The sequence below is a fragment of the Procambarus clarkii genome, chromosome 19 (assembly GCF_040958095.1).
Source record: "Procambarus clarkii isolate CNS0578487 chromosome 19, FALCON_Pclarkii_2.0, whole genome shotgun sequence".
Classification (NCBI taxonomy): Eukaryota; Metazoa; Arthropoda; class Malacostraca; order Decapoda; family Cambaridae; genus Procambarus; species Procambarus clarkii.
The window spans coordinates 3,429,536-3,454,536 of record NC_091168.1 but is presented as its reverse complement, the minus strand read 5'-3'; the positions used below and the strand labels follow the sequence as shown (position 1 = coordinate 3,454,536).

The 25,001-nt window shown below is 43.0% G+C and overlaps 1 protein-coding gene across 1 annotated transcript; it reads left to right on the top strand.

Annotated features, from left to right (window-relative positions):
- Window positions 1-444: 444 nt before the first annotated feature.
- LOC138366545 (alpha-(1,3)-fucosyltransferase C-like) lies at window positions 445-24,577 on the top strand. Its single transcript, XM_069327578.1, has 3 exons — window positions 445-504; window positions 2,740-3,456; window positions 24,216-24,577. Exons 1-3 carry the CDS (start codon window positions 445-447, stop codon window positions 24,408-24,410), a joined length of 972 nt encoding a protein of 323 aa, XP_069183679.1. The 3' UTR covers window positions 24,411-24,577.
- Window positions 24,578-25,001: the final 424 nt, after the last annotated feature.

Sequence of the window (25,001 nt, the reverse complement as noted above, 5' to 3'; positions counted from 1 at the left end):
AGAGTCCTAAGATATATGGGAAAACCATCCCATCCTCCTTTTTAGATAGTTTTTATATTAAGGATGTGGACTGCTGCACATATATTACGAAATGGACAATTAGAAAGTGGAATTTAGTACTAGTGAATTTGTACAAACCGGAAAATGTTTTGTATTTATGTTGCTAATAAAACCTAACCGAAGCTAATCATCCTAGGCCTAATAGACACTATCTGAGGCCTAATAGTACATATATGTGCTTTACTAGTCCTAAGAATATTTCAGTTTGGTTTTTAGCTTTATTTTTCAGGACTCTATAAAGTGATAACTCCCAAATTCTACTATCTAATTGTCCATTATGTCAATATATGAAGGATGGTGCACATAGTTACAAAAAGAACTATGTAAAGTGGAGGATGGGTTGTGGAAAACATAGTTCTATAACCAGTGAGGGATTTTAAAAGGATGGAAGTAGAGTCGGGTTACAAACCTAGAACCTATCTAGAAGTTAGCTCCGATGGTAAGGTTAGTGAAATAGTGTGAAATTTAAATATGTTTGCGAAACCTTTATTATTTATTATGATTTTTGATGTAAATATATTATTCAATTCTTTTCAATATGGTGATGTAGGATCACCATTACTGATCCCAACCATATGTCACTCTGACTAATATTGTGACTTTGGGAATAAGATCTCATGAGAGCTTCAATTACACTTTTTCCTTTAATTTATGAGAAAATATATTTATTTTTCTGCGCTCTGGGAGAAGTAATGGTGATAATGGATAATGATTAAGGTATAAGAGACCTTAACATATTGGTGGGGAATCAATAGTTTGAAAGAAAGTTAGCTTTGCTCTAAGTTTGGTTAGGTGAGTTTTGATAGGATGGATAGCAAAACCAAATATAATGTTGCATTGGCGGTTGATTGACATGATGTAAATAGGAATGTCTCTCTTTATCTGTGTGTTCTGATAGTAGGAAAAAACACGGAGAAACTATAGTTGAAGAAGACATGCAAACACACAACGTATCGGCCACTATGATTCCTAGCTTGTTTCAACTTGTAATAACGTTGTTACATATGGTTATATCGTTTTATGATGTATTAGAACGTTGTTACAACTTGCTATATTGGTTGTTATAATTATTATAAGGTGTTACACCTTGTTCCAACGTTGCAGCAACCATAGAGTTTCGTCGTGTGTTTGGTGGGTATATAATGAGCTTGAGAAGTCCTTATAAGAACCATTGTGTTAAATTTATGTAAGTTGGGAGAATCTCGTTTCAATCATTTGTGGAATATTAAGACAGCATTATTTACCAGTAACATTGATTTAGAATTGGGTAGGAGTAAATGTGAAGGATTTTATGATTTTTAACAATTTACCAGTAAATTACTAACGTAATAGAATTGGATATGACGTAAAAGTTTAAAAATGCATATCAAAGTATACTTTGCTCTCTTCTTTTTACAACTTCTCTTTATATAGATAACGTCTCTCTTCTCTTTATTTAGACTTCACATAGCAGGTTCTTGATGACCTCTATAAAAGAGACCATTTCCCCATCTTTGTCACCTCTTTTCATCCTCCCCTCTCCTTCCCTAGGTGGCTGTTTGCCAAGGCTGACTGGAACGTTACGTGCTACTCGTTCTAATCTCTCTGATCTGCGTTCTGGGAGAAATAATGGTGATAATAGATAATGATAAGAGCTCATGTTAAATTCATATAAATGGAGGCTCCCCTGAGCCTCCTTTTACATGACACCGTTTTCGACGCTTCCCTTCGCTCTGTTCCTCGCTTTACCTCCCAGGGCTCGCAAAAGTGAACGGCCAAAAAATTCACCCTGGTGGAATGCAGACTATGCTTGGGCTGTCCACTGTAAGCGTGCAGCCTGGAAGAAACACCGACGCCATCGGATCCCGGTTCTTATATTTTGTTTCGGAAGACAAGAGCGGCGGCCCGTAGAGCCATCCACTTGGCTTATGGTGAGAGTTGGAGATCTTTTGTCTCCACCATTACAACTAACACTCCTCTGCCCCTGATCTGAAAGAAAACTCACAAGATATCAGGTAAAATTGGTCCAGATGTCTCACCAGTCCTTCACCTCCGGGGTTCTATTGTGGCGGATCCGGTGTCGGTCGCGACCGAACTGAGTTTTCACTTTTCGACTGTTAGCTCCAGTTTTCATTTCTCTCCTTCTTTCCATACTCCTAAGCCCCTTCTTGAATCTTGAACCTTAGATTTTCGCACTTATCTTAAGCATCCCTATAATGATCATTTCTCTCTCAGAACTCCGGTCTACCCATAGAGCAGGCTGCTCTATGTTCAGCAGTCAGCAGGCTGCTCTATGTTCAGCAGTCAGCAGGCTGCTCTATGTTCAGCAGTCAGCAGGCTGCTCTATGTTCAGCAGTCAGCAGGCTGCTCTATGTTCAGCAGTCAGCAGGCTGCTCTATGTTCAGCAGTCAGCAGGCTGCTCTATGTTCAGCAGTCAGCAGGCTGCTCTATGTTCAGCAGTCAGCAGGCTGCTCTATGTTCAGCAGTCAGCAGCGTACTCAACCTGTCAGAAGCATCACGGGGAACATTCTTGCTCAACCTTTAAGAAATATAACACGGAGAATGGTGCACATAAGAGGTTTATCTAGTCTCTTAATAACTCGCTTGATATATTTACTTTTGTTACCATGAGAATGTTACAATTGCCTATTTATATGACCAAAATATTAAATTTTAACTTTTTTCCCTAACTCTTGTCAGGTGTCGACGGCAGACGTGGTATTGATACACTTACGGAGTGTGGCAAGTAGAGAGAAGGTGCTGGTGGACCTAGGTCCACGCGACCCTTCTCAGCCCTGGGTTATGTTTGAGCCAGAAACACATTTACAGTCTAACGTCCTCTTCCATACGAATTATAAGTTGCTAGACGGGTTCTTCAACCGCACGATGCACCACCGGAGAGACTCAGACATCCTAGTGCTCCACGGGTTTATTGTGGGGCGTGGCCGGGACGCATCCTTCCTGCCTCCATCATGGCGTCAAGATCCGGTACTGTTTCCTAACAAAACCAGGAGGAAACTGGCCGTGGCGTTCGTTTCCAACTGTAAGGACAACAGTGGAAGGTTACAATATATCCGAACTTTGAAGAAATACGCCCGGGTCGATGTGTATGGCAGATGCGGCGGCCATAAGTGTGGAAGTTCTCGATATGCTGAGCACGCATACAAACCTGCAACGGATCCCTGCATGAGGATGGCTGGCGATAGTTACCTGTTTTATTTGGCGTTTGAAAACGCCTTATGTACGGACTATGTAACGGAGAAGCTGTACAACCTTCTTTACTATCCACTAATTCCGGTGGTGCTTGGGGCGGCCAACTACAGCGCCCTGATGCCTCCTGGCTCCTATATCAACGCCCTACACTACACACCCCAACAACTGGCTTACAAAATGAAATACCTCGCCGATCACCCTCAGGTAGGCTCAAACATGCATTGGAAATGTCTGCCGCTCGTGGCCAAAACACAATTTTGCGCTCTCTCTTTTCCCTGAAATAATCAAACCCACACACCTCCTATACTCTTAATTTTCGAAAACCCAACCTTACATAGCAACCCCTTCCTAACTTGAAACAATGTCTGACCATTATCAGGGGTGCCCTAGATTTTATCAGAGACCCTCGATAAAAACATTAATAAACACACAAATGCTTACTGCTAAGACCACCACCAATGGAACACACACTACTCAGCTACCAGATAGGGGTCTATTAGCTGAGTGGACAGCGCGCAGGACTCTGTGGTCCGGGTTCGATTCCCGGACCTGGCAGAAACAAATGGGCAAAATTTCTTTCACCATAAATGCCCCTGTTACCTAGCAGTAAATAGGTACCTTGGAGCTAGGCAATTGTTACGGAGCTGCTTCCTGTGAGTGTGTGTGTGGGGGGGGGGGAATAGTTAGTTAGTAGTTAGTAAGAGTTGATTGACAGCCGAGAGGCGGGCCGAAAGAGCAAAGCTCAACCCCCGCAATCACAGCTAGGTGAATACACACTGGAGAGTCACCCTTAAGTGATCTAAACTATGGAGAAAGGGGCTCACCGTCATACTGTTTGGGGAATCGGCTCAGCCTATTATCACGAGTACACACCCCACGGAGCCGACATGACTTACCTTCTCTCTCCTTACTTTGGGATGACCTCTTTCTAGTTCCCCTTTACGATATTATTCCTGCTGCACACCACATGCACCCTGTCGACCGGCCACAGTTATTTCTCTCTCTCTCTCTCTCTCTCTCTCTCTCTCTCTCTCTCTCTCTCTCTCTCTCTCTCTCTCTCTCTCTCTCTCTCTCTCTCTCATTCTCTAAATTCTCACTGGGACAAATGCAAACAAGTTGTCTACAGACAAACACTTATTAGAATAATATAAAGAATGATAAATACCCGCATAGTATCATCAGGTCCAACAAACTAGCTTCACACCTATATAATATCAGTGTTCCACCAAGTAAACTATGCTAGGCTGCTGCTTAATCTTCGCCCGCAACCTCCTGCCTCCTCGACGTCAGGGTTAGGCAACTTGCATATAAATTAACTGAAACTGGAAAATATTAACGTTCTCACCTTACACTGCGCCATTCATAACATGAGTTCATGAACTCCCTCAAACAATAATTATTTCCATATAATTCTATGTATTGGGTCCTGAGGCCCACCACTAGTACAATCCATCAATGGGTCCTCAAATTAAGTGTAAACTTCTACAGTCTCTTCAATATTACTGCTGCGTCTAACAATGACCAAACACGTCCACCAAGTACCACTGCTACTTGAAGTTCCACCATATACCTGAAGATCCTCTACATAGGCTTCACCATACACGTAGTTCTCCTATACCATTGAAGTTCCACTATACACTTGAAGATGCACCATATGAACTTCACCAGATACGAACCTCACTAGACTTGAAGCTCATACCCAAAGTTCCCCATACACGAACTTTACCATACACAAACCCTGCAATTCCATTACCATATAATAATTACATGTTCTTCTATCAAACACAAATAATATTCATAAACTAAATTTCATCCTACAATGTCCAACTGCCGCATCTGCACTAAAAGTGTGCTCCCCCACAATGGACGAGTCCACCCAGTTAGGCTTCCTCCCCTCAGTCGTACACTGCACTCGTCTGAGTGATCATATGTCGCTCCCGCCTCCATATTATCAAATCATCGCAAATTCCTCACATTGTCTCATTATTTTCATAAACTCTAACCTACATTCACAAACGTCCTATAAAATCGCTGGGCACATGATCTAACTATAGCAAGCTCTACATGACAGAATATTGATCGCATACCACAAAAGGATGTCGTGACAACACCTGTCCAACGACGCCCAAAAATGGCGCTCTTCCCGGTCGTCCATAAATTGCTCTTAAACGTGCAATTATCGGCGCCAACCCGTTTTGACTTGAGCGTGAGAAGTCATGTAACAGGTGCCACACAGGAACACCTGCCCAATTTATCCACTTAAAAGGATTTACACACAGTTGGGTCCTCAAAGGCAAGACCACTCAATAGGCTTCAGGTCGCCTCTATATCATTACCATAATAACTGAGAATACATTAAACATCGTCCTTCAACAGCTTTTTCATACGCTGTTTACATAGTCTCTCACGAATTCTTCATCATGAGCTACAAACTTTCTTCTTCATTAGGAGGCAATGACGTACGTCCGTTTCCGTCGACTCTCACGACTCGTCCGTCCAGCGGTCGACCCCAAAGACATATTCAACAATTTTAACATGCTGTTCATTCAAAATAGGAATTTTCTCAAAGATAAATTAATATTGTTATATACTAGCATACTGTGCATATTTAGGCATTGGTTAAGATAGGTGTTTAGGTTCCGTTGGCGATTAATTGTATTTGTAGTACGTGGGTGAAGCATTAATAGCGTTGTGGTTCGAACAAAATTCGTCAGTGAAGCATTTGTTCCGGAAGTGTTTGAATGAAATCAGTTGTGTGTAAACTATTTTTCATTCATAAACAGGGGGTTAGGCGGGGGCATGGAATCACTTTTGAGTCTTTGTTTGGAGGACGGGCTGGTATTTGTAGTACGTGGGTGAAGCATTTACAGTGCTGTGGTTCAAACAAAAGTCGTCAACGAAGCACTTGTTCTGGATGTGTTCGGACGTCATCAGTTTTGAGACGTGCGTAAACTGATTTTCATTCATAAACAGGGGGTTTGGCCGGTTCATGGAAGGGACTTTGGCCTTGGTTTATGAGGACAAGCAGGTTTATGAATAACAAATATTTTAGAGAAGATTTACAACTGATAACATTCAAATTTTTCTCGAGCAATGCATCGCTCACATCCTCTGTTCAAATCAAACCTCTCAGTGCCTCATATATATTCTGTAAATACAAATAATTGCATTATTTATTTTCGTTTTCAGAAATCATTTGCATCAAATGATTCACTATAGAGGAAAACTCGAGTCTCAATTGTTAAGGCACACTTACATAAACAACATGCCGAATGAATCAGAAAGACTCATTCCTGGGTAAGGTTCGAACCTTAGACTGTCAGGAGTTTATAACCCACTTACAAGTCGAGTATTCTGACCACATGACCACGCAGACTATTCGAAAGTATTGGATACTCTTTAGTGGTAACCTTCTTTTGCTGAAACTGACAACATTATTCGGAGGACCTATGGCAGTTCCTCGACCTAGAAATGGCTTCTTAAACCTTGCTGGGATCAACCGCACTACTCCAGTGACCACAACACAGCAGTTGCAACATCAGGATCTGCGGGTTGGTACAAGGATTCAACCAACTACGTACCACTTAGTTTGATGAAAGGGAGCAGAAGAGCAACAGATGTACACTTACATTGCATCAGGCTTGGATACCCATGTGCATGGGAAATATGCTTACAGGTTCTGGAAGATGAGAGGAAATGTCAGCACTGTGAAGAAATGCCCGACAGACCACTGGAACATTATTTAACACAGTGCACAGTTACAAACCCATTAAGATTTCAACTTAGATTCAACAGAGCAGAAGAAGTTGTCAAACACATATGGCAAAATCTTACTGAAGCGACCATACGAGTCATAAATATTCATACTCCGCCCAAGTAAAACAGAAACAAGCAACATTTAGTGGGCCAGCTAGGGACTTAGGGCCCGCACAGGAATGTCCCTGCAAAAAAAAAAAAAAAAAACGCACTATGGACCAAACCAATCTCTTAAATCTGGGAATAAACTGTCACGTTATGTCCAGACCAAGTGAGATGGCCCAGAAAGTGAAGTCGGAGATTCTACATTTTTTGGACGACATATTCGACCTCGAGAAGCAAAAGAAGGTTACCACTAAAGACACATTGCAAGCTAAACTTATTACGGAGGGAGGAAATATTCGAGATTACTACAGGAGAACCATAGTAGGGTAAATTGAGACTATGACCGTGTGCAACACCTGGGCAGGTGAGGCAATTAGGCTCCTGCAGAGGTGTTGCACACATCGTAGTCTCGGGGGGGGGGGAGGGGCATGGGTGCGCGTGCGTCGTCGCGCAGAGTGTTTGTGTGACACGGTGGGTGGCTGGGCGTGCCAGGTCATTATCTTGTGAGGGGTTGTGAGTCGTGGGAAGTAAAAGTGTATGTATAGGAACAGGTGAGCAAGAGCAGTAGTTGTAAGATGAACGTGTATGAGTATGTTACGTAGAGTTAACCATGTGGAGATATATAGTTAAATAAAATATGTAGGAAATAGAAGGATATGTTGTGGGCGAAAAGGGGAGGCCCTCCCATGAAAGGGGGCATACCCAGTAGATACCCAGAGAAGAGAACCACCCAGGAGCTTTGACTCTGAGTGGTAGTGCGCCTCACACTTTCGTGTTTTTTAAACAATATGTCTGTTGTATGTAGGAAAGGCTAGATGGCAGAGTGAAGTGTGTATATTTTACCAAAAACGTATAATTTTCTCTCCATAGTCTCTGCCGCTGCTTTCGCCTCAGCCTCTAGTCCTAAGTCTTCAACACTGGGTCTAAGAGGAGTCGTTAATTTCGTGTCATGCACGAGTGTGTTCACAGTGGGATGTCACACTGGCAACTGAGCTGTGATCGAAGCACTCATAATATTTTTGTAAACAAAGGAGGTCCCCTCACCTCACTCTCCCCTACCCTTCAGCCTAGACCGTAATGGAGTGCCACATACTTACCACATGGCCCATGTCACACCGCATAGGGCATGAGGCACACCACATACCACATGGGTGAGAGAGTGAGTGTTCAGACGGCCTACCCCTTTGATAGCGGTCGTGTGACTGAGGTAAATGTGTGGGAGGGGGGGGGGGGGAGGGGAGTATTATGTCGACAATAGCCCCCACCATAACCCCTCGCGCGCTCCCTCCAGCACCTTACCATTGAGTAGAATAATAATATTAATAATAATAAGATAAGATCACACACATTCTGTTTATTTGCGTTAGTTTAAAAAATAGGGATGTCGGGAGGGCAGTACCATATATATGTTTTAGTTAGGTTTTTTCTCAGTAAAGAAGGAGGTGTGTGTATCCGCCCCTCTCGCCCCCTCAGCTTTCATAGTTCCCTGTCAGCCCACCTTATCAGTCACAAGAGATCTCCTCTTCTGAGGTACGGGAGTTCATCACCAGGTGTGTGGAGGCGGCGAGACGAGGGTCTTGCGTGTCTTCTTAAGGGAAGTGGCAGCTCCCGCCTACCCGCTACCCTTACACTTAGCATGCTCTGTTTACTTCTCACCCCTCAGGTTTTGGCACTAGCATGCATGTCTCTGTATTCAGAACAAATAAGTAGTTAAGGGTATATACCCAGTTTATATAAATTGTTATTCTTTATTAAACACTGAGACATTTACAACGACAATAATAATAATATTTTTAAATGTGCAAACATCATTCTTTCTCCAAATAACTTTTAAGAGTAACAAGCCTCATCGTATACCAGTCGTCAATCTTCTTATAACAAATCAAATCAATGCTAGTGTGTGTTATACACTTCGTAACGTAACGGGGTCATCATGCAAAAATCATTCTATTACTGTGTGGCTGTTTAGACCTCGTAACACACAATGTGACGTAACGCAGAAAATAATCTTTCTGCTGATGTAAAGTGTGTCTACCTAACATAATGTAACGTAACGTGACTAACATGCAAACATACTTCTTTCCCAATAACAGGTTAAGATTAGCATCAACATCAGTCGTAAGGCAGTCTTCATTCTTCTTATAACAAATCAAAATCTATGTTAGTGTGTGTTTTCACCTCGTAACGTAGCATGACCAGCATGCAAACATTATTCATTCTATTACTATGTGACTGTTTTAGACCTTGTAACTCAAAATGACACATAATGTGGAAAATAAGCTTTCTGCTGATGTAAATCCTTTCTACCTAACGTAACGTAACGTGACTAACATGCAAACATACTTCTTTCCCAATAACAGGTTAAGATTAGCATCAACATCAGTCGTAAGGCAGTCTTCATTTTTCTTATAACAAATCAAATCAAATCAATGCTAGTGTGTGTTTTCACCTCGTAACGTAACGTGACCAACATGTAAACATCGTTCGTTCGTTCTTTCTATTACTGTGTGACTGTTTTAGATCTTGTAATACACAATGTAACATAATGGTGAAAATCATAGACTTGATATTATATTTAAATTTAGCTTGTTCATTATCACTGAGTACAAGCCATTTATTTGGTTGTAGTTCAAGGCACACTCTAAGGTTTACATTATCCAAAAATGTATTCAGTAACCGATGTAACATCCAACATTAGTTTGAAGCAGGTATTTACATTGCTTCTCTCCAGCTGAGACATTAGTGTAATAGTCAGCTTCAATTTGTTAGGATCAACACGATTAAAAAAAAAAAAAACTGAGTCAGTTTATCACTGTGCGTATATCAGCTTTATGTACAACCAGAATGAGAATAAGGATTTGGGTTCTGCCACTATTTCGTCAGGTCAACCTTGAGGCATTTAGTGCTGTGTGTCATTGTCAGCTCGTTAGCGACCCACGTCCGGACATCCACTTTCTCTCGCGAGATGACAGCTCGCCTCACAAGCCGCTACCACTCATTAGGTCAGCAAAAAAAAAAAAAAAAAAAAGGACTATTGTTATCATAGCCGGACAATGAAAACAGAATATTCACCACTCTTAATATTTTATTCAATAACTGTTAAACATAATGTTGATAAATATTTTTATTTTATTGAAGTAGAACAAACATTACTGAATCATAACGGAGATAATATTCCATATATGGCAAAACTCACCACACAACACATCACGATGTTTACACTCTCACGCGTGTGTCCGTGCTTTAGACAACACTAGCTGAGTTATAAGAACTTATGATCGTTTCCATCATCTTAGTGGTAGAGCGAACTAATCAGATATTTAGCGTTCTTTAATTAGCTTCTACCATCAAGCTTATTTTAAGTTTTTTCCATTTTGAAAAGTTAGTAATAATAATAATACGATCATCAAGTCTGTATATGTTCTCTATTAGACAGACAGTTTCAGACCGTCTGACCTTGAAACCAATGATGATGGGCAAGACAACCTTGAGGCGTTTAGCGCCTTGTGTGGCATTTGTCTCATCAGTGCCTGGCGTCAAGGATTTGCCATCATCGTCTAGTGATGGGGTTGTCTCTCCTAACCCCCCCCCCTCACATGATAACAGTGACATTAAGGGGTTAGACCTACAATAACCCAATGTGAGAGGTTATGTTCGCTACAGTAAAACTGAATATATACCATTCTTAATACTTTATTCGTCCAAATACCATTTTAAAGTAAATCTGTCTAGTCCCTCTGTATGTTGTCTCAGTCAGTCCAGTCAGGAAGAGTTTACTGAATGTAGGAATCATTTCTTGTGGGAACATTTCCAGTTTAGTTTAAAGTTTTTCATCTTTAAGGAAATAACACAATCATCAACACCGTCTATATGTGGTCTCAGTTAGTCAGCGAAGTCAGTAGGTGGTTACTGAATGTAGAATCATTTCTTGTGTGTACATTTTTTAGCTTAGTTTAAAGTTTTTCATCTTAAAAAGAAAATAATACAATCATCAAGTAAGTAATTATCAAAAGAAGGCACCAAACCGGGAAGGCTATGTAGCACCATCAAATAATCAGAGGGCGCTAAATATCATCAAGGATGCCAATACAAGAAAAGAAACGCATAAGACGAACGATATCAAAAGTATCCGAGTCACCAAGAATACTATTGAGAGACAAGCGACCGCGGGGGACGGTCGGAAAACAAGACACACGTTCGTCCTGGAAGTCAGGACATTCAACAAAAATGTGCACGACCGTAAGAGGGAGAATGTAATTAGGACAATATGGCACAGGGCGGTGCTCCATCAAGTGACCATGAGTTAAGCTGAGTATGGCCAATACGCAACCTCGCCAGAGCCGTTTCCTATCACCGGTTACGGTGGTAGGAGGACGGTCACGAGGACACACAACTTTTAAGATTACGTAGTTTGTTACCAGTAACAGACGACCAACAAGCCTGCCAACGGGTAAGGACGGAGGAATGGATAACCGGGTAAAAGTCGGAATAAGGAATACCTTTACGAGAGATGGGACAAGAACGGACAGCTTCCCTGGCGGCAGAATCCGCACGCTAATTTAAAGAGACACTAATATTGCTGGGAACCCAACAAAACTCAACCGACTTAAATTTATTGAGAACAAGAAAGAGCCAATGCTGGATCTCGACAATCACTGGATGAACCGGATTAAAGGACCCGAGAGCCATGAGGGCACTACGAGAGTCAACAACAACTACAAAGGAAGATTGACAACGAGAAAGCAGGAGACGAAGAGCATAGAGAATAGCATAAAGCTCCGCTGTGAAGATGCTAGTCTCCGGAGGCAAGCGACACATATAAGTGCGATCAGGAAAAACATCAGAGTAGCCAACACCGTCCGCTGACTTAGACCCATCGGTGAAGACGGAAACAGAGCGGGAATGAGAAGAAAAGTGCTCAAGGAAAAGGCGTTTTAGAACAGTAGGAGGGGTAAAAGCTTTAGTGATGCGGGTCAAGGATGTACAAAACTGCAGAAGGGGGACTCTCCACGGGCGCAAAGATGGAACAACACGAGGAGAAACATTAGAAATACGAACGGAGAGAGAATCCTGTACACGAGATAACCGGACAGAAAGAGGGAGGTGGTGAAGAGGAACAGGAACTGCAGGAGGGGTAAAAGTTAAAGCACGACAGAGGCGAGAGGAAAGATGTTCCTCTCGCCTCTGTCGTGCTTTAACTTTAACTAAGGACCACGCAAGATAGCGAAGACAGTAGCCATCACGGCGGTCCCAGAGAGATAGGAAGCCAGTGTCAGCATACAAGCTGAGAACGGGAGTCGAACGAAAGGCACCAGAGCTGAGGTGCAACCCAGTATGGTGCAAAGCATCAAGATGGCGAAGAGTAGAAGGAGAAGCAGACGAGTAAGCAGGGCACCCATAATCGAGCTTAGACAGGATGAGTGCATAAAGAACTGCACACTGCAGATTTTTCTACTCTAAGCATGAGACCAATAGAAAAAGGAAAAGCGGGAGCGAACTGCCAGGCTTCCACCACAAGGGTGAAAATCTGTCCACTTAGACCGCTGGTTCCTCCTAGTTAAAAAAAAGGACGTTAAAACCAATAAACGGTAACCGACGGGTTCTCACAATCAAATATTTGTATTTGATGTGGTGCTATGAATTGGAATCCGAATTTCCCAAGAACAGCCATCATTAAAAAAATCACATTGAAACATTCGTATAAAGCAGAACATGGGTGGAAAAGAATGGTTGAAAGGTTGACATCAAAGACCGTTTTCTATAACAAAACAATTTATTTACAAGAGACTAAATTACTACAACATCGAGTTTACGTTACGTTAATGTCCATCAAATGGCACTATAACAGCAGCTAAATAGAAACGACTCCGGTTCATTGCTGTGCGGCTGCATACTGAACTAACCTGAACACAGGTGTGCCCACTGACGACGCAATATTGTAAACAAATAATTCACAAGCCTAGTTTAAACCACAGTGAGTGAATCGTTACGTTAATGTCCATCCAGTGGCACTTGCAACACAGCTTTTCAACAGCCTCTGGAGAAATAACAGCAGTCTCCATCTTGCTGACACTTCGGGCTGACTAATTGAACTAACTGAAAAAAGATGCCCACTGACGACACAAGCTTGCTATCAATATTGTCACGGCTTCACGGTGAACAGATACTATAATCACAATCTTATGGGTCCTCCAACCCTCCAGGCGAGATACCCACGTAACTAGGCGGATAGTCCAACACTGACCCCCCTTATCACAACCTAATGTGAACACTCTTTGCAACTCCCTGCAAGAAGTTGCAAATGTAAACAGTAAACAAAGCCAGGCAAGGTGGGATTCTGAGACACTTCTCCAGTAATCCCCAAGTTACTTTACTCGTCTCCAGACGATAAACAAAAGAAATTGCCTTAATTACAAAATTGATTATGTGATTAATTACGTTAATTGACTATCCACAGCAGTCAGCAACAAAGTACTTTACGTTAATCACAAACACTTGTCTCCCTCAGACAACAATATGATGGTACTCTACGTTAATCACCAACACTTGTCTCCCTCAGACAACAATATGATGGTACTCTACGTTAATCACCAACACTTGTCTCCCTCAGACAACAATATGATGGTACTCTACGTTAATCACCAACACTTGTCTCCCTCAGACAACAATATGATGGTACTCTACGTTAATCACAAACACTTGTCTCCCTCAGACAACAACATGATGGTACTCTACGTTAATCACAAACACTTGTCTCCCTCAGACAACAACATGATGGTACTCTACGTTAATCACCAACACTTGTCTCCCTCAGACAACAACATGATGGTACTCTACGTTAATCACCAACACTTGTCTCCCTCAGACAACAACATGATGGTACTCTACGTTAATCACAAACACTTGTCTCCCTCAGACAACAACATGATGGTACTCTACGTTAATCACCAACACTTGTCTCCCTCAGACAACAACATGATGGTACTCTACGTTAATCACCAACACTTGTCTCCCTCAGACAACAACATGATGGTACTCTACGTTAATCGCCAACACTTGTCTCCCTCAGACAACAACATGATGGTACTCTACGTTAATCACCAACACTTGTCTCCCTCAGACAACAACATGATGGTACTCTACGTTAATCACCAACATTTGTCTCCCTCAGACAACAATATGATGGTACTCTACGTTAATCACCAACACTTGTCTCCCTCAGACAACAACATGATGGTACTCTACGTTAATCACCAACACTTGTCTCCCTCAGACAACAACATGATGGTACTCTACGTTAATCACCAACACTTGTCTCCCTCAGACAACAACATGATGGTACTCTACGTTAATCACCAACACTTGTCTCTCATAGACAACAACATGATGGTACTCTACGTTAATCACCAACACTTGTCTCCCTCAGACAACAACATGATGGTACTCTACGTTAATCACCAACACTTGTCTCTCATAGACAACAACATGATGGTACTCTACGTTAATCACCAACACTTGTCTCCCTCAGACAACAACATGATGGTACTCTACGTTAATCACCAACACTTGTCTCTCATAGACAACAACATGATGGTACTCTACGTTAATCACCAACACTTGTCTCTCTCAGACAACAACATGATGGTACTCTACGTTAATCACCAACACTTGTCTCCCTCAGACAACAACATGATGGTACTCTACGTTAATCACCAACACTTGTCTCTCATAGACAACAACATGATGGTACTCTACGTTAATCACCAACACTTGTCTCCCTCAGACAACAACATGATGGTACTCTACGTTAATCACCAACACTTGTCTCTCATAGACAACAACATGATGGTACTCTACGTTAATCACAAACACTTGTCTCTCTCAGACAACAACATGATGGTACTCTACGTTAATCACCAACACTTGTCTCCCTCAGACAACAACATGATGGTACTCTACGTTAATCACCAACACTTGTCTCTCATAGACAACAATATGATGGTACTCTACGTTAATCACCAACACTTGTCTCTCTTAACACAAGTCAACTTGTTAACAATAACTCAAAGTCTCTTAAATTACATCACACTTGACTCCTTTCAAGTATTCAGTGAGTAATTCCTAATTAATGTCAAACGGACAACTAATTAAATCCCAATCGAGTTACGTTAACTAAGCCTACCACTATCTTGGTAGCTTCTCAACAGTCTATGTCAAACTTTTACATAAATGAACGTTAATTACTCTAATTAACCCCGAGCAATTAATTAACTGTCACCAGGACCGATAATTAATCATACATAAATACGTCTCACTCCGCACTGCCTAAGCAGGTCTCATCACTGTGAATTCACGGACGAGGTGTTAATTACCCTAATTAACATGAGCATCTTAATCCACTGTCACCAGACAGGATATTATTAATATAACGAGTTATGCTAGCTCAATGACCTCGCTTTACCGAGTCATCAAGAACTTTGACGTTAATTACTCCACTAATTATCATGAGCCACTAATTGCTATACCCCAGAAAGGTAATTAGTCTCAAACAAATTACGTTAACACAAATTCTGTCAGACTTTGACAGTTCCTCCCCACTATGGGAATTCATGATGAGAATGTTAATTACATAATTAGCTAGAGTGGTCAATTAGTCAACTCGGGCAATTAATTGCACCTGAAACATATCTCAACAAGCTCAACACTATTTCCCTTAACAGCTCTCTCTCTCTCATTAAGTAATGTGCAACCCTTTATGTCGTTAATTACCACTTAATTAACTCTCATTGAATCCTTAAGTCATCAACACAACTTAAAGATCACAAAGTAACCCCAGGTTACATAGGTCACACTTACAGTGGCATAACAAAACAAATGTACAGCCCACATACGATTGCAGCGTCTCTGCAACACGGATATTACTGCACCCACACAGTAATGACACACACGGTTTGGCAACAGCAAAAGTATACCTATATTACTGCCCCCTTTAATCTTGCAACAGTTGCAAGGAATTACTGTGTGGAATCACTACTCTAGAAAAACAATTTACGTTAATATAAGACACTGTCGCTACACTGACAGCTGGTACTAATTCTCTTAATTAGGCAGATTAACCAATCAATTGCTTGCTCTCTCATTAAGTACTGTGAATTCCCCTGAATAATTAAAGGGACCTCCTTAAATCATCAACACAGCTGCTAGGGCAGCAATATAACGTATACCAAACAACAACACTGCCCAAACATACAAACATAATGATGCTGTCAGCATACCCCACATGCTAATGACATCACTATGCAATCAGTCAGCAATCACAATTTTTGACTCACCACACAACACCGTAATAATATACATGCAAATGAAACACATGGAAATAGTACACACTAATCAATGATCATAAATCAAATAGCTTACCCATCATTCATCCACATAAATTTACATATAATAACAATATCACTAGAGAAATTATACATAATTATACAGACCTCACGGTGTCCACTGACAACCCTACTACACTGGCCTGCCTATCTCTGTAAATATAATTAACATGCGGCAACATGGCATTAATCTTGACTCTGAACGATATATATATTTAATCGAACGTTCAACGATCACTTACATGGTAGAAATATCTACACTGACCAGTTTACATACTCGAGTCAGTCTACACACACAACATATCTATATACATCTACATGTATGGTTCTGTGTATAATATACACCCTCACAGACGGTCACCTTGACATCACTACAGAAAGCTGCCTCTCAGCTGTTTCCCTCGCCTGGCAGGCGCTATGGAACAACACAGCTGGTGCCGGAATTAACATTAGTCCAGAGACACTGCATACACTACAATATAATGAGTACTCACGATTACCACTCTCATTACCTTCATTCCCCCAGTCACAGCCTCACTTGCAGAAGAACACCTAGCTCGCTCCCATGTGCGTCGACTAGGTGTGGCCCTAGGGTGTGACCAGGGCATGTGGCCAAGCGTGGCCCAAGGGGGTGGCCAAGACATGTGGCCACTGTGTAGCCCTAAGGAGTGGCCACAGCGTGGCGCTAAGGAGTGGCCATGGAGTAGCGCGAGGTGGTCGTAGCGCCCTACCCAGGATGAGATGGCGAGCGGGGTGGCTGGAGTGGCCCACAGGCGGGTTGGCAAGGGTGTGGCCATCTCGTGGCCCCGTGTCTGGCCACGGAACGGTGCGGCGCACACATGGGGTTGCCTCAGGCTGGCTGGCGGGCTCAGGCCTACACAACGATGGTGGAAGATGCACTCACACCTACACCACGAGCATGGCTCGCTCGTACACCGGGTGTGATAATGGCGGGAGGCACAACATGGCGGACATGGCAAGGTGGAATTTCAAAGTCCAACAGGGTCCTGTAATCTCCTGAATATTACGGTCCCATGAACACTGAGAAGCCCTACCCAATTCCACCACTTGCCAGTTATTATAGACAAGACAACTCATCAGATGTGAGCTATACCACCTGATACATCACGAGGCTTGCCTGGTGCCTCATGGGTGAGCACATGTCTAGTCTTACACAGTTCCTTCTTTACTCCTTGGCCCAAGATCACGCAAATTGGATCCCGACACGATCCACGATGGCAGGATTACCGTGCGTGATGAGTAATAAGGATGATACAACGATTAAAGGTGGGTGGAGGTGGCAGACACGCCACAACTACCCCTCGGCATCCCGCCCGCTTGGTCGCCGCCTCTAGACTGCCTTTGGTGGGCTAGGGAAAAGACCCGTCTCCCCCACCTTGTCTTGACCAATCAGAACAAAGCCAGCACAGCCTATCGTGCCGCTACGAATCTCCGCCTTTCGCGCCTAAACATCACCACGAGGCTGAGGTGCCTAGACGAACTACAGACGACCCTACCCTGAGGTGTCCAGTGACGTCACTAGGCGGTGAGGCCTAGGAGTGTGACGTCACTAGGCGGTGAGGCCTAGGAGTGTGACGTCATACCTCACAGGGTGGGGAAGGCCACGTTCACCCCTCTGTCCCCCCCACCTCTAAAACCGTTGGCTAGTGAAGTACCCACCTGCACCTCACACTCTACCAAGTCCCATTTCCCAGAAAACAGACTAAATTCTGCAACTCTCTCTACAGAGTGTCACAGACTCCTGGCTAGTCTTAAACGATGGTCCTTAGCATAAGCTTCCATCCAACACTATATAAGTGCTGGTACTGTGAAAACTTCTTGTCTAGAGTGCACCCTACACTCTAGCCTAATCTAGAAAACTAGAAAAACTAGCCGAGGGAATTTCCATTCCCTCCCAACTAGAGAGGAATGTAAAGCGAAGAGTATGAGCCTATCTGCTCCCCCAAGAAGTATGGGACAATACCCGAAGGAGTGTAAGGGCCTTAGAGCACTCAACATGGAGGTAAGAGATATGGGGAGACCAAGACAAACGAGTGTCAAAGAATAACCCCTAAAGCTTCGTGGCATTTTTGTACTCAAGGGGATGACCATAGAGTGCCACACACACTCACACACACACACACACTACGGGGCCTCGTACACACACACACACACACACACACACACACTACGGGGGCCTCGTACACACACACACACACACACACACACACACACACACACACACACACACACACACACACACACACACACACACACACACACACACACACACACACACACACACACACACACCATGGGGCCTCGTAGCCTGGTAGATAGCGCGCAGGACTCGTAATTCTGTGGCGCGGGTTCGATTCCCGCACGAGGCAGAAACAAATGGGCAAAGTTTCTTTCACCCTAAGTGCCCCTGTTACCTAGCAGTAAATAGGTACCTGGGAGTTAGTCAGCTGTCACGGGCTGCTTCCTGGTGTGTGTGGTGTGGAAAAAAAAAAGTAGTTAGTAAACAGGTGATTGACAGTTGAGAGGCGGGCCGAAAGAGCAAAGCTCAACCCCCGTAAAAACACAACTAGTAAACACACACACACTCACACACACTCACACACACACACACACACACACACGCTGGGTGAGTGGTGGCTGAGTGGACAGTGCTCTAGACTCATGGACCTAGGGTCCGGGGTGCGATCCCCCAGCACCACCGGAAAAACAAATGGGCAGAGTAGCCTTCACCCTGATGCCCCTGTTACCTAACAGTAAATAATTACCTGGAAGTTAGACAGCTGCTACGGGCTGCTTCCTGTGTGTGTGTGTGTGTGTGTGTGTGTGTGTGTGTGTGTGTGTGTGTGTGTGTGTGTGTGTGTGTGTGTGTGTGTGTGTGTGTGTGTGTGTGTGTGTGTGTGTGTGTGTGTGTGTGTGTGTGTGTGTGTGTGTGTGTGTGTGTGTGTGTGTGTAGAAAAAAAATAAAAATTAATTATTAGTTAGTAGTAATAGTTGATTGATTGATTGACAGTTGAGAGGCGGGTGCGAAAGAGCAGGGCTCAACCCCCGCAAGCACTACTAGGTGAATACTCCCTCATACACACTCGCTCCCAATCACCCTCTAACACACACACTCTCCTCCCCCTAGCGCTTTCCATGCCCTCACACTCCCCCCATAACACCCCTTCCCCTATGACCCCTCCCCCCCCTCCTTCACTAGGTCTGAAGTGACTATCCCCATCCCTCTCCCACCTCTCAGTTTCCCACGCCTTCCCTTTCAAACACACACACACACACACATGTCAGAGAACCCACAAGGATGAGAGGAAATGACGAACCAGCGAGACTCGACCTGGTCTTCACTCTGAACGACTCTGACATAAGAGAAATCGGTTTTGAGGCCCCAGTAGGAATGAGCGACCACAGTGTATTGGTGTTTGAGTACCTGATTGAAGAAGGGTTATTGAACTCGAGGAGGGATACCGAAACCAAAAGGTTAGCATACCAAAAGGGAAACTATGAGGAGATAAGAAAATTCCTAACAGATATAGCATGGGAAAAAGAGCTCAGGGAAAAGACGGCCCAAGATATGATGGACTACCTCATGCAAAAATGCATGGACGCAGCAAACAAGTTTGTCCCAGCCCAAAAGGAAAACAGTGAAATGAAGATGAGAAACCCATGGTTTAATCAGAGATGTAGGCTAGCTAAGCAGCAAAGTAAAAGGGCATGGAGAAACTATAAGAATAACAGGACACTGGAGAGCAGAGAAAGATACCAGAATGCCAGGAATGAATGTCAGGATGAGAAGAGAGGCAGAAAGACAATACGAAAATGACATCGCAAGCAAGGCAAAGACTCAGCCTAAATTGCTGCATAGCCACATCAGGAGAAAAACATCAGTAAAGGAACAGGTTATGAAATTAAGGATAGGGGCAGAAGGATTCACTACAAACGACAACGAAGTGTGATGAACTGAATAAGAAGTTCCAAGAGGTCTTCACCTTAAAACAAGGAGAAATCCCAGAGATAAGAGAGGGAATAGCTAACCAGGAACCACTGGAAGAGTTTGAGATTACCAGCGGGAAAGTAAGGAAGTGTTTACTAGAGTTGGATGTGACAAAGGCTATAGGCCCAGATGGAATCTTCCCTTGGATATTAAAGGAAGGAGCAGAAGAACTGTGCCTCCCACTCTCCATAGTGTATAACAAATCACTGGCAACAGGGGAACTGCCAGAAATTTGGAAAGCAGCTAACGTAGTCCCGATATACAAGAAAGGGGATAGACAGGAGGCACTGAAGTACAGGCCAGTGTCCCTAACCTGCATACCATGCAAGATGATGAAGAAGATTGTGCAAAGAAAGCTAGTGGAGCACCTGGAGCAAAAGAACTTTGTAAGACAGCTTCAACATGGATTCAGGGATGGCAGGTCCTGCCTCACAGGGTTACTTGAATTCTACGACCAGGCAACAAAAATAAGGCAAGAAATAGAAGGGTGGGCAGACTGCATATTTTTGGATTGTCAGAAAGCCTTTGATACAGTGCCACACAAGAGGCTAGTGAAAAAGCTGGAGATGCAGGCTGGAGTGAAAGGGAAGATACTCCGTTGGATACAGAAGTACCTAAGCAACAGGAGACAACGAGTCAGTGTGAGGGGTGAGGTCTCAGATTGGCGAGACGTTACGAGTGGAATCCCGCAGGGGTCAGTCCTTGGACCTATACTGTTTCTGATATATGTAAATGATCTCCCAGAGGGTATAGAATCGTTTCTCTCAATGTTTGCCGATGATGCAAAAATTATGAGGTCTGCGAAATTATGAGGTCTCAGATTGGCGAGACGTTACGAGTAGAGTCAAGCAGGGGTCAGTCCTTGAACCTATACTGTTTCTGATATATGTAAATGATCTCCCAGAGGGTATAGAATCGTTTATCTCAATGTTTGCCGATGATGGTAAAATTATGAGGAGGATTGAAACTGAGGACGATAGTAGGAGGCTACAAGATGACCTAGACAGACTGAGTGAATGGTCCAACAAATGGTTGTTGAAGTTCAACCCGAGTAAATGCAAATTAATGAAACTAGGCAGTGGAAATAGGAGGCCAGACACAGGATACAGAATAGGAGGTGAAGTACTTAATGAAACGAACAGAGAAAAAGATCTAGGAGTTGATATCACACCAAACCTGTCTCCTGAAGCCCACATAAAAAGAATAACGTCTGCGGCATATGCGAGGCTGGCTAACATCAGAATAGCGTTCAGGAACCTGTGTAAGGAATCATTCAGAATCTTGTACACCACATATGTAAGACCAATCCTGGAGTATGCGGCCCCAGCATGGAGCCCGTACCTTGTCAAGCAAAAGACGAAGCTGGAAAAAGTCCAAAGGTATGCCACAAGACTAGTCCCAGAACTAAAAGGCATGAGTTACGAGGAAAGGCTGCGGGAAATGCACCTTACGACACTGGAAGACAGAAGAGTTAGGGGAGACATGATCACAACCTACAAAATCCTCAGAGGAATCGACCGGGTAAACAAGGATAAACTATTCAACACTGGTGGGACGCGAACAAGGGGACACAGGTGGAAACTGAGTACCCACATGAGCCACAGAGACGTTAGAAGGAACTTTTTCAGTGTCAGAGTAGTTAACGGATGGAATGCATTAGGCAGTGATGTGGTGGAGGCTGACTCCATACACAGTTTTAAATGTAGATATGATAGAGCCCAGTAGGCTTAGGAATCTGTACATCAGTTGATTGACAGTTGAGAGGCGGGACCAAAGAGCCAAAGCTCAACCCCCTCGCAAGCACAAATAGGTGAGTACAAATAGGTGAGTACACACGCACATGCATGCACGCACACAAGCAAACACCCCCATTCCCCTGCTGGCACCCCTCTCCCTCACTCTTCCCATCCCACAAACTCTCTCTTTTCCTTCCTTCCTTTCTTTCTCTCTCTCTCTCTCTCTCTCTCTCTCTCTCTCTCTCTTTGTAACACCCATGACCCTAGAGTTCACACCCAGGGAAGCCTTCTCCAAGAGGTCAGCCCAGTGATCTCTGAATTATCTTATATGTTGATTAAAAATTCCTGGGTTAGTTTTAGTCAGCTAGTTTCAAGTATGTAATATTTCATGATACTCTTGTCAAACATTGCAATGGGATTAGACCCCAGATTCTTATGTGTAAACACCCGTGGATCTCCCCCTTTTGGCCAGGTCAAAGGTCAGTCACACACGTAATAAATAATTCCTCTCTTGAACAGTGTATGGTGAATGTCAAACAAGCTTAATGAAAATTCTTGAGTGTTTGTGCATGTGTGGCTGACCTCTTACATTCTTGGTGTAGGTAGCAACAGCAAATCTCCCCCTCTCCCCCCCCCCTTTTTGGGTGTATATATTGGTCCTGTAGAGACTTAGAGAGAGAGAGTGCCGAACACCAGGGTCCAGAGTGTGTCTGTGAGAACATCGCAGAGCCAGGGAAGGACAGAGTGAATCCACGGGAAGGAGAGACAGAGGTCTTAAGGTAAAGTGTGATCTCTGAGGGTTTTGTTCCATGTTTAAATTTCTTAACTATTGGCCAGTGTTAGAGTAGGATTTATAGTGGTGATTAGCATAATTTTGTTCTCAATAAACTTTTGTTAAATTTCCCGTGTCAATTGTTGAATCATCTTAGCCTTTTGGATATAGTGGGTTGACAACCGTCCCATTATTAATGACAGTTATTGAAAGTACTCTCCAAGTCAAGCAATGTTTCTTGCCTCGTTGCTTGATATAGTCTCAATGGTCAAGGCAGATGGTGGCAGCATTTTTTTAATCCTGTGTAGCATTTCCTAGTTAGCAGTGTACCTTTTGGTTCCGGTGTAACCATCTTATGTCAGCTCATATTACAGTGTTCAATAACAGTGTTGCCAAGTGCAACCGATAGGAAGTGTTGCTCTGTCTTATATTATTAGTTAAGTATACAGTTTATAGTTCATATTTTATAGAGGTGTTACATCTCCCTCTCTTTACTCTCTCTTTGTTTATTACTTATTTCTTTCTGTCTCTCTCCCTTTGTTTTTCACCTCTTTCTGTCTGTATGTCTCTGCATCTCTCCTCTTTTCTCCTTGTCTGTCTCTATCTTTTTTAATGCAATAAAAATAATTATGCTTAATAATTTCAATAATTATTAAATAAAATTAACGTTTTAAAACTCTTTGTTTTATCATACGTTATATAATTATATCATAATTTTAAAACGTTATATCATAACATTAAAATACGTTTTATTAAAACCTTATGACCTCCCGTTTTATAATCGTATTTACAACTTCTCAAAACACGTGTATAAAACATAATTTAAAACGTAATTAAAACAATTAAATGTGGTACTTATCTCATTTTGAAAACGAGAAAATGTTTACTGAGGTGGGGGGGGGGGTTACCAGGCACACGCCCAAGTCAACTAGGCCACGACATGGTCAAAAGGATTGCAACCTGTAAATTTTGTAAATTCCAGGTTGTCGTGAAAGGCATAAAAATTTTCCCATGAACCCATCAAGTTATTGTGAATACTCTCTATGTAAACTATATTTATTTATTTGTATTTCTAATTAGTACTAATACTGTATTTATTTCTTTGTGTGTTGTAACAAAGTACTCACAGCCGAGTTCATATAGTACGTTGAGAATAACTGAGGAGGGTTATTAATATTATCTATGTTGGTTGTTCTATGTTGCAGGAGTACATGAAGATGTTGGAGTGGAGGCGGCACTACCAACCTTCCACTGTTGGTGGAAGTCGTGTTCTGTGTGACCTCTGTGTACGACTCCACGACCCACATTTCTACCACCACAATATTATCCATGACTTCTACGGGTGGTACGTGACTCAGGCCAACTGTAACGCAACTGGTACAGTGCGTCACCAGTTTTAAGTGACTGTGAATACCGGAATCCACACCAGCTCACGCCTAGTTACACAGGATGTTCGATGGTGCTGTTTACGACCCTCTTTGTATCCACTGGCGGCCCTTCTGTAAGACCCTCAGTGTAACCACTGGCACTCCACTGGCTGCCCTTGTATAAGACCCTCAGTGTACCCACTGGCTGGCCTTGTAGAAGACCCACAGTGTACTCACTGCCTGGCCCTGTATAAGACCCACAGTGTACCCAATGGCACTCCACTGACTGCCCTTGTATAGGACCCACACTGAACAAACTTGCATTTCACTGGCTGGCCTTGTATAAGACCAACAGTGTACCCACTGGCACTCCATTGGTCTCGACTTTTTGATGTGTAGGTCATCATCAGTGAGGACCAACACATCAAAAAGTCAAGACCAGCACTCAACAGCCAGTTAACACAATTACATTCTACCCACTTCAAGACCCTGTACCTACCCAGAGACAGTAGATGCAAGAACATAGGGATTTAATGTCCTATTAATACCCATTATGCCATTCATCCACTTGTTCATCTCAATCACGTCTTGTTCCACCTCACCCCAAGTGAATATAAGCTTTGG

Coding starts and splice junctions, on each gene's coding strand:
- LOC138366545 (XM_069327578.1), top strand. CDS start 445: ATGGAAGTAGAGTCGGGTTACAAACCTAGAACCTATCTAGAAGTTAGC. Junction 505..2,739: donor AAGTTAGCTCCGATGGTAAG/GTTAGTGAAATA, acceptor AACTCTTGTCAG/GTGTCGACGGCAGACGTGGT. Junction 3,457..24,215: donor ACCTCGCCGATCACCCTCAG/GTAGGCTCAAAC, acceptor TCTATGTTGCAG/GAGTACATGAAGATGTTGGA.